We start from the raw sequence: 16,612 nt of genomic DNA, 5'->3' as shown, positions 1-16,612 counted from the left end.
GTCACATTTTAAAGTCCATTTTATTGCATTTAGTACACAAAACATTTATGTGATGCACAGTCAATCAAATAAACTTTCGATTTCATTTCATTTTTTTAATAAAACAAGACAATTTTGACAATTTCCGGGGGAAAAAAAGTGCTCACAGGCTATTGTCTCAATAAATACGAGAACATTGAGGTCTTGTCTCCCTTAGTCCCTTTGTAAACACAGGATCCTATTCCTCACTGACTCCACTCCACAGCCAAGACACAAAGTTACAGTTTCACACAATCTCCCTCTCCCCAGGCTGACCAGCCACCAATGTCTATATACACATCATATCCCCAGTCCGCTGTACCACATCTCCATTTCACCCCGTAGAAGTGAAGCTCACAGACTAATTGTAAAAGACAGCAACAAAAACACTGACCTGACATGGATCCTGCACAGACATAAATGATAAATTAGTGACAATACATCTGGTTAGAAAAAGGGTAGGTGTTACATGTAATGTGACATGTATCGTCTTTTAGTCCTTCTTTACAAGTGGAGGAAGATTATCGGGTAACACATTTCAGACCTCCCTCTCTTTCTCTCATACTCAAATGTGATTGTTCAACGTCACCAGAGGTATGTCAATGCCAAAAGCCTCACCAAGGCTGTTACTGTAAATCCTAAATTTACAATTTGGAGCGTCAAATGATTGAGATATCCATATTATAATAATACATTTATATTTATCATAATCTTTGCACATGAGGATATGGTGAAAATTAAAATCACCCCCCCCCAAAAAAAAAAAAATTGTATTTCAATATTTTCACCAGTAAAAATGTAAAGTTACACCTTGCCACTATTTTTTTTAAATCATCCTAATAAATTTGAGTTTTTTGTTTTCTCTGTGAATTGTGGTTGTTTCACCTCAGCTGCCTGGAAATTAGTCATTATTCAAAACAACCGTATTAGGGTCGTTCTGTTTGCTTATCACGGATAAGATAAGGCACACAATCTACCCTCATCTGAGGCTTCTATCCTGTACAGAAGGATGCTGATGACAATGTATTAACGAAGAGCTGATCACAACGTGATCTCAAATAATACCAATACTAACAGCTGTGACTTGAAAAAAAAAAGGTTGAAGCAGATTCCACAACAAAACTCAGTTATTTCGCATTCCTTCATGGTATCATCATAGAGAGAAAGGAGGGAGGTTTCTTACCTCGGTGTCCTCTGTCAAGCCCACAAGTCCAATCCCTTGCCGTTTTTTCCCCCTCATAAGTACATCTTCTGAAATTTTACAGCGCACATGAGGCTGTATTCCTGTTAGCCTGGTCCCGTCACCCCCATCGGAGGATGGAGAGAGGAGTCCTTTCAGTCCAGCTCTGCACAAGGAGCTCATAGTCTGGTTCAATGTGTCTTGACCTTGAATAAGTCCCAGTGAGCAAAAGGAAGGGCTCACATCCTCCATGACAACAGTCAGACTGGCTGTATAATCATAATCCTGTTCGTGGGAAAAGAGTCGATGAGGCTCTCTCTCTTTCGCTCTCTGTCCGAGTGGTTAAGGGTGAGAGGTCAAGAGTAGAGAGCTTCTCAAATCTTGATCCTCTCCTTAAGTCATCTTGCTGATGGGAGGTCAGGATTCAAGGGTCAGAGGTCGGGGGAGGGGGGGGGGGTGGCAGCGGCAGCGTACATTAGTTAGCGGCTGAGGGGTAGCTGGGGCAGCGACATGGCTTGATGGGGGTTCAGGCTCTGTGTTGTTAGAACGGAGAATGGGTGGCCTGGTGGAACAGAAGAGAGGGACACACGTGAAATATTATAACTCAGTTCAGCACAGTATCAAGATGGGGGAGCAGTAAAGGAACATACTCAAGCACAGTACAATTTGTTTTATTGTTAGAAAACTTGAACTATCGACACAGCGAAACACAGCCACTACTGAGTAGACAAGGACAAATCCCTCCTCTTTATCGCTCTTCATACCTTTTATCCTTCTTCCTTTATTTTCTCGGAGAGGAGACGTAAGGATGAAAGTACTGAAAAGAGAGTTGGTGAAGCAGAGTAGAGGGCTTTGTGAGGATGTAGTGAAGAGACTAACCAACGTAACACTCACTGTCGATGTATCCGTGCAGGGCCACCATACGCGCCCTCTCAGGACTGCCAAAGGGGGAGTAATGCAGGTCGTCGGGCAGCGAAGGGGGCATCCGGGACTGGGGGTGGCCTTGTGGGGGTCCGCTGTGCTGGGGGGTATGCTTTTTGTGTCTTGCTCTGCAGTTTTGAAACCAAACCTATGAAAATGCAATGTTACCAGCTGTCATATATATATAAATATATAGCTATATTCTCATTGTTTTACCACCATGAGTCATGTGACACTTAGCATACACTCCAAAGCAACTTCCAACTTATTTACATTATTGCTTAGAGACGGCGTGAACGGCCCCTCACCTGTATGACTCTCCTGCTTAGACCCGTCATGTCCGCCAGCTTCTGCAGGGTCTGTGCATCAGGGTTGTTGTCCTGTGCAAACTGAGCCTGCATCACCTGGGAATTGTACACGAGTTATTAGAACTATATGACCTCACCGTCTCAGCGATTTTGACTGTATATTAGAAAATAGTGTAGTATCAGTGTCCAGAAAATGTAATATCACCACAGAGCTAAACAACAACGAGCCCATTGAAATGAATGAGACACCAAAGCACATCTGACGATGTTGCCAACAACGACCATTAGAAAGTTACCAAGACAGAGAGATCATATTCCCCAGCCTATTTGTAAAATAATTCAAATGTATTATTGACTTGTTATTGGAAATAGACATGAGGAGACAGGGACATGTGCTTCCCTCCTCTGTGACTTACCTGCAGCTGCTCAGCAGTGAAGGAGGTGCGTGCTCTCTTGGCAGGCTTGGGTTGGCTGTCCTGCTCTGACGGCACTGCCCCCTCCAGAGTGATGCCACTGCCTGAGACACCAGGGCACAGAGACAGGGAGAAAGAAAGGGAGGATAGGGAAGAATGAGAGAAAGACAGAAAAAAAGAGAGGGGAAAAAGCTATATTTAGAGTTTTCCCAGTGAGAATTGTTATCACCACAGTTACATCACAGTGTTATACACTCTTATGTTCCAAAAGGGGTTTTCGGGCTGTCCCCATAGGAGAACCCTTTTTGGTTCCAGGTAGAATTATTTTGGGTTCCATGTAGAACCCTCTGTGTAAAGGATTCTACATGGAACACAAAAGGGTTCTATCTGGAACCAAAAAGGGTTCTACAAAGGGTTCTCCTATGGGGACAGCTGAAGAACCCTTTTAGGTTCTAGATAACACTTTTTTTTGTAGTGTAGTGTATCCTATAGTGTTGTGTAGCTGTATACTATATAAAAGTGTACACATACAGTAGGTTATCATTTTGAAAGCAACTTTAGACAGCAGGTTCTAGAGAGAACACTGAGATAGGACGTTCTAGACTAGTGAACCCACTCAGAGCAGGTTCTAGAGAGCCCAGTGACTCACCGCTCTCGGCAGCTCGTTTGAGGTTCTCCACCATGGTGTCGTAGTGGATCCTGCAGAGCACCTTCTCCTCCACCAGGCCAAACTCTTCCCCCGTGGACAGCTGCCTCTTGCAGGAGAAGCAGGCGAAGCACGCCAGGTGGTAGGCGTTGCCCCTGGCTCGACGCACCCAGTCGCTGGCGTAGATCTGGCGGCCGCACCGGGCACACTTTGTACCGAACTTACTGTGAGAGAGAGAGAGAGAGAGAGAGAGACAGAGAGAGCAAGAGAGAGCTGTGGCATCAATATTCTGCTATAGAGGAGGACAAAAAAACGGAATTTAAAAAAACGGTCTATAACCAGACTTGTTATTATGTCAACTTTATGTACAAAATATGACCGTGTTTAAAGCTGAATGGAACTAGTCAAATTCATTAATTTAAATGGATGCACAGTGTGAAAAGCGCGATGATTCGGACATTCGGACTGGAACTTTAATAAATCAGGTATCCCCACCTTCCAATGATTTGGAAATAATTCAATAAATGAAGTCTTCCATATATCAACCTTAAAACTTTTTTTACTTTCAACACTTGTTCCACACTGAACCAAAGCAGCTCTTTTGAGGGCACTAACATTACAAATGTGAAGCAGAGCCTGGCTGATTACATGTTCTGGTCTGATTTTAAGGCGAGAGAGAGAAGAGAGAGAAAGAATCATGCTGATATATATTTTTTTTAATAGATAGCCTACTGTAGATCACTTGAAATATTAAAAATTGTTCTGTCAATATTGCAGAATTTGGTTTTTGCTTGTTCAGTCCATCAGTTTACATTATGAGTTGAATGGAAGTGGAGAATTATTTAATTTCAAACTAATAGGTTCACTGAATTACTTGGCCTCGCTATCCGGGGTCCATTTTTGCCAAAGTAAATGTTCCTACCGTCATGATTTTGACATGAAGCATATTTAGCCAATTTGATGTTTTACACCAATATCACAGCTGTTAGCCACGTAAGTATATGCAACGAGGGGCACATATGACAAACTAAAGTCCTATCAATGAAGTACTACATTTAGTTGATCGTTTCTGACTGCCTGACTGTCCTTGTCATAAACCTTCATAAAAGAGGCTATTGAGAGATCAGGTGTTAGTTTGTTTGACCTGGACATGTCCAGCCTGTTTAGATCCAGACATTCGGGTTGACCCAGTCAGTGTTTCAGGGGCAGGGCGGGGCCGATGTGAACGGACAGAGAAAGGCTGTACTAATGGTCTGCAGATGGCCCCTAGCCTGATCATCTGTGGGTGTGTCCGCGCTTGCGTTCATGCGTGTATGACAAGGAGAGTCGAGTCAGTCTACTAAGAGGAAACGACCCCCGTCTCCAGAGCTCAGAGATCTCTCACATAAACACAGTGACATAAGCATGGTAACAACCCCAAAGGCCTAGAGATGAGGGGTGAAGGGCCAAGTATAAGGGGCTGGGGGAAGCCAATCACCAATCATAGCCGACCAGGCAGGGAGCAGCAGACTGATTTGGTAGAAGGCAGCATCTCCCCGGCTCAATGCCAGGTGTCCCAAATTGCACCCTATTTCCTACACAGCGGCCCTGTAGGCCCCGGTCAAAGGTAGTGCACTATATAGGCAATAGGGTGCCATTTGGGATGTCCCAGTTCCAGAATGACGCCATGAGGTTGAGTCTAAGTTCTTATGTGCTTGGCTTCCACGCTCCACTGACTCTAGTGCTGAAAGAGAAGCACTCTGGGATACGTCCACAAAGAAATGACACAACGACGTACGAAGACAGGTCTGAGACTGACTGTACAGACCTGGCTGGCTGGATGTCTCAGCCTCTTCCCTGGGAAAAGGTACTACGGTACACACACACACACACACACACAGTACTACGGTATACACAAACACGCACAGTCACACACACACACACACCTCTCCTTCCCCGGCCCGATCACCTAAAACGCTCTGTTCCAGCTACATCCATTTGAGTTCATAGATAGGACTACTGAATGATGAGGGTAAGGACCGGAGGTACAGTATACACGTCATTATGCAAGAACACACACTGCTCACAACAAAAGCCTATTCAAACTTTGTGAAACCATTCCAGAGTTTGTTGTGTACTTTAAACCCGACTATCGATGGCGCTCTTTACTGAGAATACCGCGTGTTGATTAATTATGCATTGTGGAGGACAGATAAGAAAGACATGTTGTGGAACAGAACTGTAATCTACCATGACAGCTTGTCTGCCTCAGACTCTACGACACAACACAGAAGTGTGTGTGTGTCTGTGTGTGTGTTTTTTTTGTTGCACGGCATGCACGCATGTGTGTGCATATCATCATCTTTCTTCATCTTCACTAGCTTTGTAGTTAATTATGCCTTTGTATCAAAAAGCTGGTGTTTATTCTGGGTGTATGCCAATCCCCTATTACCTTTAGGAGGAACATTCTCTCCACAAAGCTTTCCTCCAGCCCTCCTCTCTGCTCCGCTCAGCTCCACATTCATCTACCTACAGCTGAAGAGAAGTATATTCATCCCCAAGATTGTTGAGCTTGAACGTATTATTGAAGATGGGCAAATTTCTTATTGAAATGTCCATGTACATTTTCTTCTGCAGATACTATTCTGAAAGCGTTCCAACGTGCATTCCTCTTTTAGTCACCAGTCTGAAATGAAGACCAAAATTACCATTGTATGAGATGTAGGCATATTTTCTTATCCAAACAGGATACTTACCCTATTTCCTATCTAGGTAAAAACACCTAATTTCCTCCTAAGTCAGTAAAGGACAGACACATCCTGATGTCCTGAGCCTCAGTGTGTTTGTTTACCTTCCTGACTTCTCCTGTCAGACAATCTGACATCTCAAGAGTCTTTTTCCTCTACCAGGTCTGGTTTCACTCACGGCATGCTCCTCTCAGTTGCTACGGAGACCTCATCAGTGCCTGGCGGGAAGCAGGCTGGCAGCGGGGCGGGTTGATGAGGACGGCTGGATAGGCTACATACGGCAGCTCCTCGCCCCCCCCCCCCCCCCCCCCCCTCCCCCAACCCCATACACACACACACACGCACACACCTTCCGCCCCCTAGCACCACTGACCACCCCAACCCCAACGCAGCGGCGAGGACGGCCACTCAGGTTACCGTGTCAGCATCCCAGGGTGCCCCTGATTGGCGGTGCTTTGCAACTTCCTGTGTGGCCTGCGGCTCACGGGCAGCTCACGGCTCGCTGTGTTTCTGTTTCGGGGCCTGGCTGACAGAGAGGGTTTAGTTACTACAGCGCCTGCTCTGTCCCATACCCCTCTGCCCCTCTGCCCCTGCTCTCCACCACCCCCCTTAGGCAGAGTAAACCCACTCTGATTTCCTGCTATTACGCCCCATTACAACAGCTGTCAGTCCAGAGCCAGATGAGAGACTGACACAAATTAGAAATATCTCCTTGTTTTTCTCTCCAGAGCCAGAATGAGGAATGAGTGACGCCCAGCCCTGTCTGGTCCTCAGAACTCACTGCAGTCTAACCCTTCCTACAGGCCTAGCAAGTCAACTGGTGTTGAAACACCATTGAGGTGGAATGTCAAGCTGCACAGTGGAAAAGGGAGAGAGATTTCAATCCAACCCTCTCTGCAGCAGAGCAATGAATTCAGTTTGACGGTTTTATACACACCTGACCAGTCACTGGTTAAGATCGTTGTAAACAAACGAACTCAGCATATGGGGATGCTTCTGGTCCCAACCACAACAATGCCCCATCATTCATCACTATGGCTTCCATCCATGTCCATTTCACAATACAAAATCCTTCATGTTTTATTTTAATTGCTGCCCCGACTGGAGGGAATAGAAGTATTTGGGGTTTCAGGGTAAATGGGGACGGGGCCAAGGGAGCCTTATGCTGATATGGGTCACATATAACATTATTATTGTGTAGCAGAATGCACACACAATTTACATGTTGTAAAAAAAACTTCACCTTAATGACTGACGGCTGGACAAGAGTAAATAACAAAGGTCTTTGTGTGGAAGTAGGCACAGTCAGTTTTACATAAGCAGGTTCCCATGGCAGGCACACACACACGTACTCGCACACTGACGCACACACACAACACACCCGTCGTGGACAGAAAGATCAGGCATTTTCCCTAAGCGCCTTTTGGAACGGGAGGCTCAGAGACATAGTGATCCCTGTGTGTGTGTGTGTGTGTGTGTGTGTGTGTGTGTGTGTGTGTGTGTGTGTGTGTGTGTGTGTGTGTGTGTGTGTGTGTGTGTGTGTGTGTGTGTGTGTGTGTGTGTATAGTGAATGCACGTGAATGCGTGTGTGTTCCTGCGTGCATCTATGTGTGTGGAGTGTGACATAAATCACATTCAGAAACACGTTGACCCGGACAACACTGGGTGCTGGGCTTGGGGCTTTAATTGCTGGTGATTATAAACCTCAGACCAGTGGCTCTGTATCAGGTTACCATCAGAAAAACACCAGGCAGGCAGACCCAGCTTACAGCTCTGTTCTGTGCTGGTGTTGTTGAACCCTCACAGCAACAGTGCCAGTATGGACCCCATCCCATCCCGCCCCCCACACACATCACACACCCCTAAAGCAGGGTCACTCCCTTCACCTCTCTGACGCAACCACACGCACCTGCACACACGCACACACCTCTCTTTCTGCAGGACCTGTTGCCATCCTCTGAGGGATTGGAGTCAGAGCAGGGAGATGCCACCGTGCCCACTGACTATGACTTTGCCTGTGGTGCTAAACTTTTCACACACATGCACGCACAAGCGAGCGCGCACACACAGACGCACACACTCGTGCACGCACGCATATACAGAGATGCCGCTGTGCCCACTGACTGTCGGGACAAAACCGTTCCCAGGCTCCCTCTCTAGTGCCAAGCTCCCTCTCAAGCTTGGAACCATTAAAGCCCTTTCACTATGTCCACAATAATACGTTAGACAGTCAATCACATTCTGCCTCTAGTTATGTTCCCAACATGCCACCATAGTCTTGTGGTAGCGTCTCAAATGGCACCCTATTCTCTATAGTGCACTACTTTTGACCAGGGCCCATGTGGCTCTAGTCAGTGCACCATTTAGGGGATTTGGTGCCATTTGGCACATAATATTGCGTCAGGAAAAATATATCTTTATGATGTGGAATTATTCCCGAATGAAATAAATAAAACTAGAAACGACCAGTTTAGAATGTTTGGGAGAATTGTGAAGGAGAAATGCTGGAGGTTCTGTGGGTTGCATTGTGTTCAGTGTTGCACTCCTCTTTCCAACAGCAGATGGGCGTATTTCTTACAATAATGGGATTTTAAAAACGTGGCAACGGTTAAGTTCAAACGCTTTTTTTGTTCAAGTTTTTGAATATCTTTTTGAACACCATAAAACTACACGACCCGCATCTCACGTGAGTGGACACTAGTTATGAAGGCGAAACGCTGGAGGTTCTGCGCGTTGTATTGCGGGGCATATGGTGGACTCCTCTTTCCTACAACAGACGGTCATACTGTATGGTTTACCATATTAAACTTTACCAGATAAATGTCCAAAATGTTTCAATCATCTGGAAAACTTTCCATAAATATAAACCAATATGTAAATTTGAATATTTCAACCTATCGGTCAGTAAATTAAATTACAGGCAATATTATTCTGAAATTATCTCCTTTTTAAATATACGGCCTTGCTCAGCTGTAAAGCAATTCCCTCTGCGGTTTATTATGAATGGGACAATATAACCATTCTGAGCCAGAAGAGTTCAATATAATTAGTTATTAATGACAAACTCCATGTGATATTCTCAGGATGCATACAGGTTTTTAGTATTTTAACTCAGATGAACATTACCTCTAGCTATTAATAAGACGCTATAGTCAGATAGTGTTTCACATTTATCCTGCATTATGAGAGACCATCTCATGGCTCATTTGAGCTTTGCAATCATAGTAGCTCAGTATTGATCATTTTCTCTTGTAAACATATTACATAAGCATTCTATTTAAAAGATATACCACGTTTACACTCCCTGCATGCATCTCTGATGGTGTTCATCTATTACTAAAGTCCAGTAATACATTCTTGGTTGACATTGACTTATTTTAGTTCTGTAGTCTAAGCTTTGATGCTGATCTGATAAGTACACTCCACGCCCGCATGCGTGGACACAAGTGCCGATGTTCCGATCTCAATAGATACACTGTGCTTCACAGGGACCGGGTCTCTCTGTTAAGGGCTTTAGATGAAACATCTTGTGAAGCATCACTTCAGATTATTAGCCTAACACAGAAAACAAACCTTCTGAGGCAGCAGCTCCTAAAACACAGTATCGACTTTAAAGGGCCAGTCACTTCACATTGACTGGAAATGGATGCGGAGGAGAGGAGGCCTGGCCAATTGAGAGCTTGCATTCAGGCTCTGTGTTGAGTGCTCTGCAATCATGACACGCTGGAGACGCGCATGCTGCATGAGACTTCACAGTTTAGCTTTAGCCGCGGAGTGTTATTCTTACTCTGCAGTGTGTGTGTGTGTGTGTGTGTGTGTGTGTGTGTGTGTGTGTGTGTGTGTGTGTGTGTGTGTGTGTGTGTGTGTGTGTGTGTGTGTGTGTGTGTGTGTGTGTGTGTGTGTGTGTGTGTGTGTGTGTGTGTGTGTGTGCGTGCGTGCGTGCGTGTGTGTGCGCGCGTGTGCGTATGTATGTAATTACAGGTATTTTAAAATATTGTGTCACATGTGTTATATGAATGGAGCTGGTAAAATATAAATATATATAAATATAGAATATTATAGAAAATATAACAGCATTGACAGCATTGAAAGCAATTGTGTTTATGTATATTTTGTGTGTGTTAAATAATGTGGAAAAATATGAAACTATCAACAAATATAATAGCATTGCATGCAAGCAATGATGAATGGTGTTATTGTGTTATTGTGTGTAGGAACTGTGGAAGTAGTGTGCAACAACATGCTATATGATAATAGCCCAACAAATTGTAGTCTTGGTGTAGCACTGATTAGAATCGTTATCAGTAAGTGTTACTGTGAATATCTTCTCATGTCTACACCTGTTGTGTTCAGCGCCCCAATAACACCTGCTAAATGTGTATGCGATTATATAATCAGATTGTCATTATTTGATCTCTCTTTGCTTTTTAAATCAAGGGACAAACTGAGCTGACGATCAATGGACGATGATTTAAAAAGTGTAAACCTGTACAAATTAAGTCGTGTTGTATGCCATAACATCATTATTATTGCTGTGGTATTGGCGTTGTTGTTATCAGGCCTAGTGGCCTAGGGCTTTTGCAATCGCTTATTGTTACGATAATTTTTTAAATATGATTTAATACATTTGTTATTCAAAACTGCAAGGCAAAGAAGCATGAATATTGCGCTTTAAAAAAAAAAAATACCAGCCAAGTCAGTTATGAACAAATTATTATTTACAATGACGGCCTAGGAACAGTGTCTTGTTCAGGGGCAGAACGACAGATTTTTGCCTTGTCAACTCAGGGATTTGATCTAGCAACCTTGCGGTTACTGGCCCAACGCTCTAACCACTAGGCTACCTGCCGCCACATTGATGTCATCTTCCTCATTAAATGCGCGTATAATATCCCAGCAATTTATAATTCCTGCAAAACACGTCTCACTGCACGCCCCATAACAAAAGTCTATACCAGCAGAATTTGATTTATTTTATAACACCTTAATATTTAGGCCGACGATGTAGCCTCAACAATGAGATTCATAAAAAGTGGCTACGTGGCTAGAGTTAACTCCTATTCTTATTTTGCTTATATGCTTTTGAATACCTTTTTAAACACCGACACATACAATTATGCGCATGGCCACTATCACGCAAAGGAGAGGCAGGTTTTCGTATGGCAGGCGGAAGCAAACATCAATAATATTTTGAAAACAAAGTCAAAAACTTACCCTACCTGAAATAATCCATTTTACAGAAGATCTCTTTGTTTTTGATGTAACAGCTGTTGTGTTGACGTAACGACGTCCGGCAGACAGAACACTCCAGACACCTCACGTGCCAGATCAAGTTATTTACCTGCAAAACAAAACAGTGTTAAAAAAAGAAGATTAAATAAAAGTAATAATAATAATCATCATCATCATAGTAATAATAATTATAACAATATGTCTGTATATAGCCTATGTGAAATCAAATTGAATCGGGCAAATTACATTCTTTCTCAAATAGTAGCCTAGGCGAAACGATTTAAATGAATGAACTTGTCCAATAATAATAACAAAATAAACAACTGTAAAAATAGCATAATTCATGTAGGCTATTATGCACTTTGCAATTGATTTTGTTCCAATAAAAAAAAAAACATCCATGACTTAGTAGATATTTTGGTGGAGCTACAAAGACAGTAGGACTTTTATAATAAATATGTTTCCCTCTATCCGGTAACTTTCAATTTGATTACGCATGTAAAAAATATATACAACACGTATGGCCATTGGGCCATTTGACTTCAGCTATACTGTGTATCCACTCATCAATTGTGCATACATACGCAGACCATGCAAAAGGTTTGAATATTGTTTGATTTTATTATTGCCTTTAATTTTACAATTATTCCTAAACCTTACAATTCGTTGAAGAATAATTCAAATGTAATTAATATATCTTATAATTGTTTTGTTCTTCTCGATGTTTGCCCGTGTAGCGTAGGCCCAGCCTACCAAGTAAAGGAAACTAATGAAATATGAACATTAAGCTAAACACAAATATTATATTATTACTTCGTTCTCCGTATAAGAAAATGGGCCATGTGAAAAATAAAGGGGAATGTCCTTGCAGCACTAGGCATATAGATTATTAAACAGAAAATATATATACAGCGAGTTTTGGTGGAGTGGACCATTGGGTCTGTTTTATGAGTGAATTTCAAATTTCTTCTTTATGATCAGCTAATATTACGGCACAACCCCCATACATCAAATAGCATTATGCTATAGGTTTTCTGAATACATTTTTTTTTTAATAGAAGCAAAATGTTCAAATCATTTAAAGATAAATAGCCTACAAAGAATCGATTTCAAAATGAATATAGTTATGCATTTAACAGGAACATGCATCGCTTCCTGATAAAATTGTTTCGACATGTATCGCTTCCATATAAAGACTTAAAAGAAATGGAGCACAGATAGCGGAATAATGATCCCCTTAGTTTGGTAACACACACTTCCTGCAACTCTGCAAAACACTCCCAGCCAGTTGTCTTTACTCCGGAGCACGCAAAGCGAGGCTGGGCGTTGTTCTTGATGTGAATTTGAAAGACAGAAAAACCATAACACGATGTATGACCCTGGCCTATCTAGGCTACTGTCCTTTCTTTTGTTTTAGAAAAAAAGTATTATGTTCAGAACAATGGAGCTTCAGAAGATCAACACTTTAGCCTACTAAATTATTTCATGGTTTCATAATTCGGAGTAGGATTTTATTTATATTCGTATTAATATTTAAGGAAGATAATGAAGTCAACGTGGATGTAGCTTGGGCTAAATACATCAAACATGTTAGTAAAGTTGTAAAAACAAAAACAAGTCAAAAGGATTTTCCATATCTGTTTTACATTCGCAGAAACATAAATCCTATGCTCGTGCGGTTTTAGCCTTTTCATGACCAATAACGCGCGCACTCGCACCTTGAGAAGGTATCTGTCCAGGATCTCCAAACCACAGCTCGCGCACACGTTCTTCCCGGTGGACGGCACGGAGGAGGCGGTGGAGATAGGCGAGCAGATATACGGGGTAGAGGGGGGACTCGGGGAGGAGCGCGCGTCCTCCCTCTCCATGTTCGATCGGTGCGATTCTCCGTCCGACTGAGACTGCACGAGAAACAAGTCAAGAATAAGGACATGGATTAAGCGTTAAGCGCATTTGGACCAAAATATTTGAAATATTACAGCCTATAGGCTACTTCATGACCTAAGTCATGCTTAGCATAGAAAAGCATATTGAGGCTCGCTATCAGGGTCACCATATATGTTGCATAAATACTTGACAGGCAATAGACAACTAATAGCAATAACATGACATTTTACGCATGGCAATAATTTAAGCTTCAGATGCTATAAAAAAATAAACAGCAATGCACACATTGCAAATAATGCATTAAAACGTTTACATAACTTCTCACCATGACGTGTGTGTATTTGGCTTCCACGCAGCGCGAGGCACCCGGTGTACTCTGCGGCGTTTCTGGAGAAATCACCTACAAGACAAGATTCAACGGCAAGTCGAAGTCAACTCGCGGCTAACGTACTATCCATCTCCAGCCATGAAATCTTTGAGAGACATTGCAGCCCTGAAGCTATATAAAGCGTTCAAACAATAACTCCCGATTTGAACCGTTGTGGACTATTTAGGGCCCTGCAACAAAAGCTGCCGTTTTAATGAAGCTATTTCAATTTGGATTGATTTTTCTCTGCACTTAACCCATGGCTCTTTAAAGTAATCGTGTTTTCCTCGCAATCCAGGGAACCGAAAAAAAACTACCTGCAATTACAAATAGCTTGAAATGCTCACGATAAGAGGAGACCCGGAGTGTCAATTTCAACTGTCAATCAGAAAAGGCAACGGGCCACCCAAAGAATGGCAAATTTGATTTTTAATGGCACTAATTAAAATCTAATTCTTCTCTGGCGAATTGGCATGTTGAAGAGGGTGGACTGCAAATCACACTTCATAATAGACGCGATTGTCTCTTCATGGCGCGAGGCGCAGCTGATCTTTGTACACAACCAGTGATTCTTATGATACCAATTTAAGACACATAAAAACAGTTGCAGTTAAGAAAGCAACATGATGCCAGCAGATAGATGACCAGTAGGATCCTAGTGTAGTCTATACAATGGTATCAACCAATAATATGTGGGTATCTTATGCTAAACCAGAAAGCAATCTTTCACATCCAAATGATTTTTACGCATATATTTTACGCATAGGCTATTATTGTAGGCTATTGTTTTCTTCACATTACCTGTTTTGAGGGAATTCCTTCGGATAAAAACTTATTTCCCTCTGGTAGAGGGGCCAAAACCTCATTTTTCCAATACATGAACGCACTTGGGATTCTGATAGAACGTAAGTCGAGTTCCCTTCCCTTCCCAAGCTCCGAGTTTGAACTGATTTCACTTTCATGCAAAAAAAAGATGAGCATCTATTGTATTCTCCGTGCCATGGATTTGCAGGGTTAATACACGTCTTGTTTTGAACCCACGGCGTGTTCTACTTCTACCCACGATCGATGCAACGGCCTCCGAGCACACATGCGATATAAAACATGAGAAACAGTTACGGTATCTATATGAGGAAGCTCGTGGGTGTTGCGGACGGACGACCAAGTGGAGGTTGCTCTTCAGAACGTCATATTTAGAACACTTAGAAAATGCTTCCTTCCCTTTTTTTCCCTCAGTTAGGGATGGAATTGCTGACTACAGGAAGTAGATGGGTTGGCAGGTTTGCTCGAGATCTGCGAGAACGCGAGACACAACTAGTGAGTGCAGGTTAGGGTACCGTCTCTCCAAGCGCAATTCGTCTGAAGTGAAAGTTTAGTTGCGCTCCAGGATTGGAGGGGGGAGGGTAAACTTGTTGTATTATGGCTGCGAATAGGGTACGGTTCATGGACACCAATTTTCTGACAGAGCACCGCCATAATGGAGTTTTGGCACTTGGCAATTTCTGTTATGGGTCATAATAAATAACCTATTTCCAAATTAAAGTAAGTCTGATGTTGGATAATGTGGGTTCAAGTCAATACTTTATGATTTAGGTTTAATTGAAAACAATTAGGTCTTGAATAGTTCCTTTTAATGTGTGTTTATTATTACATATTTACATGAGCCTATTATTTCTGCATTCCACACACAAACCATCATAGAAAACAAAGTCTCTCTGGAAATTATTTAACTGGCTATCTTTCTTGTTAAGTGATTCTAAAGAAGGCAGTCATTAGAAACATAGCACTTCATCGACTCATGTTTTTACCATTTGCATAATTGCAACATAATTATGCACCATAAAGGTTTATTAAGGTTAAATTATTCATGCTATAAATGTATTATTTTGGATTCTTTCACTATGCGAGACTATAGGCGATAAGATTTTAAACGAGACACAAAATAAAGGTAGTTTATTTACAGTTCAATTTTATTGTTAGGCCTCTAATGTCAATGTATTATTATTATTTGATACCTTGACTATTATAATAGATATTAATATTAGGGATTGTGTCTTATATCCGATTACTGAAGGATTAAAATCTCAACGGAAAAGTTTGATTCTGCAAGAGGATCTATTGAAAATTTGACACAAAATAAACATGACATCTAATTCTCACCCCAAATATGGGCTTTCTAGGACCTTGAAGACAATATGCTTGTCTCATTGACTCATGATAATCCTAAAAACGCATAGGCCTATCTATCACAGCATCCAAAAATACCAACTAGCAGTAATTTATTTAATAATGATTAAAACGATGGATAATCAGGTCATCCTATGATTTTCAATATACAGACTACTATCTTGAGACCCGCGCGAGTACCTGGAACTTTGGCAGTAAATATGTCACGCGCGGATCTCCCCTTCAAAATGAGAACCATGTTGAATACTACCAAGAGTTTGTGATTTCCCGGAAGCTGTTTCAATCATATCAGGTTTTAGCTATGTCACTGTAAAAACATGTTCAATTCACAGGAAGATTGCTAAATAAATCATATTGAAAAATGTTGCAAAAGGTCAAATATTCTGAGGTAGGCCTACTCTTTTTCTTACCATTCAGGTTGCAGGCAGAGTAACCATGCACAACTCATGAGGGCATCGATCAGACGCCCACATTTCAGGTGCTTGCAACACATTTAATGGGAGCGGGGTGAAGAAGCTCAATGTGATATCAAGCTAATTTCTTGATTGAAGAACATTCTATTAGCGTATTTTTATTAGTCAGACTATGAGGACTGTTATTTTATAATCCTCATTGAAAATAGATATATACCGTGCACAACATCGCTGAGGAGTGGTAAATAGATATGTGAATCTCCTGCTCTAGTTGAACCAGATTCTTCTAAACATTTGGCAGATCTACAAATTAT

General features: G+C 42.0%; 1 protein-coding gene across 2 annotated transcripts; it reads right to left on the bottom strand.

Annotated features, from left to right (window-relative positions):
* Position 1: 1 nt before the first annotated feature.
* LOC129818833 (LIM/homeobox protein Lhx6-like) lies at positions 2-15,025 on the bottom strand. Of its 2 annotated transcripts, none has more exons than XM_055875095.1 (9): positions 14,500-15,025; positions 13,657-13,731; positions 13,163-13,345; positions 11,432-11,553; positions 3,490-3,710; positions 2,844-2,944; positions 2,428-2,523; positions 2,078-2,267; positions 2-1,760 (listed from the first exon to the last, which is right to left on the bottom strand). In XM_055875095.1, exons 1-9 carry the CDS (start codon positions 14,677-14,679, stop codon positions 1,678-1,680), a joined length of 1,251 nt encoding a protein of 416 aa, XP_055731070.1. In that variant the 5' UTR covers positions 14,680-15,025; the 3' UTR covers positions 2-1,677. The 2 variants fall into 2 exon arrangements, with proteins under 2 accessions (XP_055731070.1, XP_055731071.1); XM_055875096.1 differs by having other exon boundaries at positions 2,093-2,267; positions 14,500-15,024.
* Positions 15,026-16,612: the final 1,587 nt, after the last annotated feature.

The sequence above is a fragment of the Salvelinus fontinalis genome, chromosome 21 (assembly GCF_029448725.1).
Source record: "Salvelinus fontinalis isolate EN_2023a chromosome 21, ASM2944872v1, whole genome shotgun sequence".
NCBI classification, from domain to species: Eukaryota; Metazoa; Chordata; class Actinopteri; order Salmoniformes; family Salmonidae; genus Salvelinus; species Salvelinus fontinalis.
This window is presented reverse-complemented; position numbering and strand designations above follow the sequence as displayed.

Excerpts from the sequence above, each read along its gene's own strand:
- LOC129818833 (XM_055875095.1), bottom strand. The coding sequence starts at position 14,679 with ATGCTCATCTTTTTTTTGCATGAAAGTGAAATCAGTTCAAACTCGGAG. Across the intron at positions 13,346-13,656 it reads CCAAATACACACACGTCATG|TCTCAGTCGGACGGAGAATC; the intron begins GTGAGAAGTTAT and ends TTTCTCGTGCAG. Across the intron at positions 1,761-2,077 it reads CGACAGTGAGTGTTACGTTG|GCCACCCATTCTCCGTTCTA; the intron begins GTTAGTCTCTTC and ends CTGTTCCACCAG.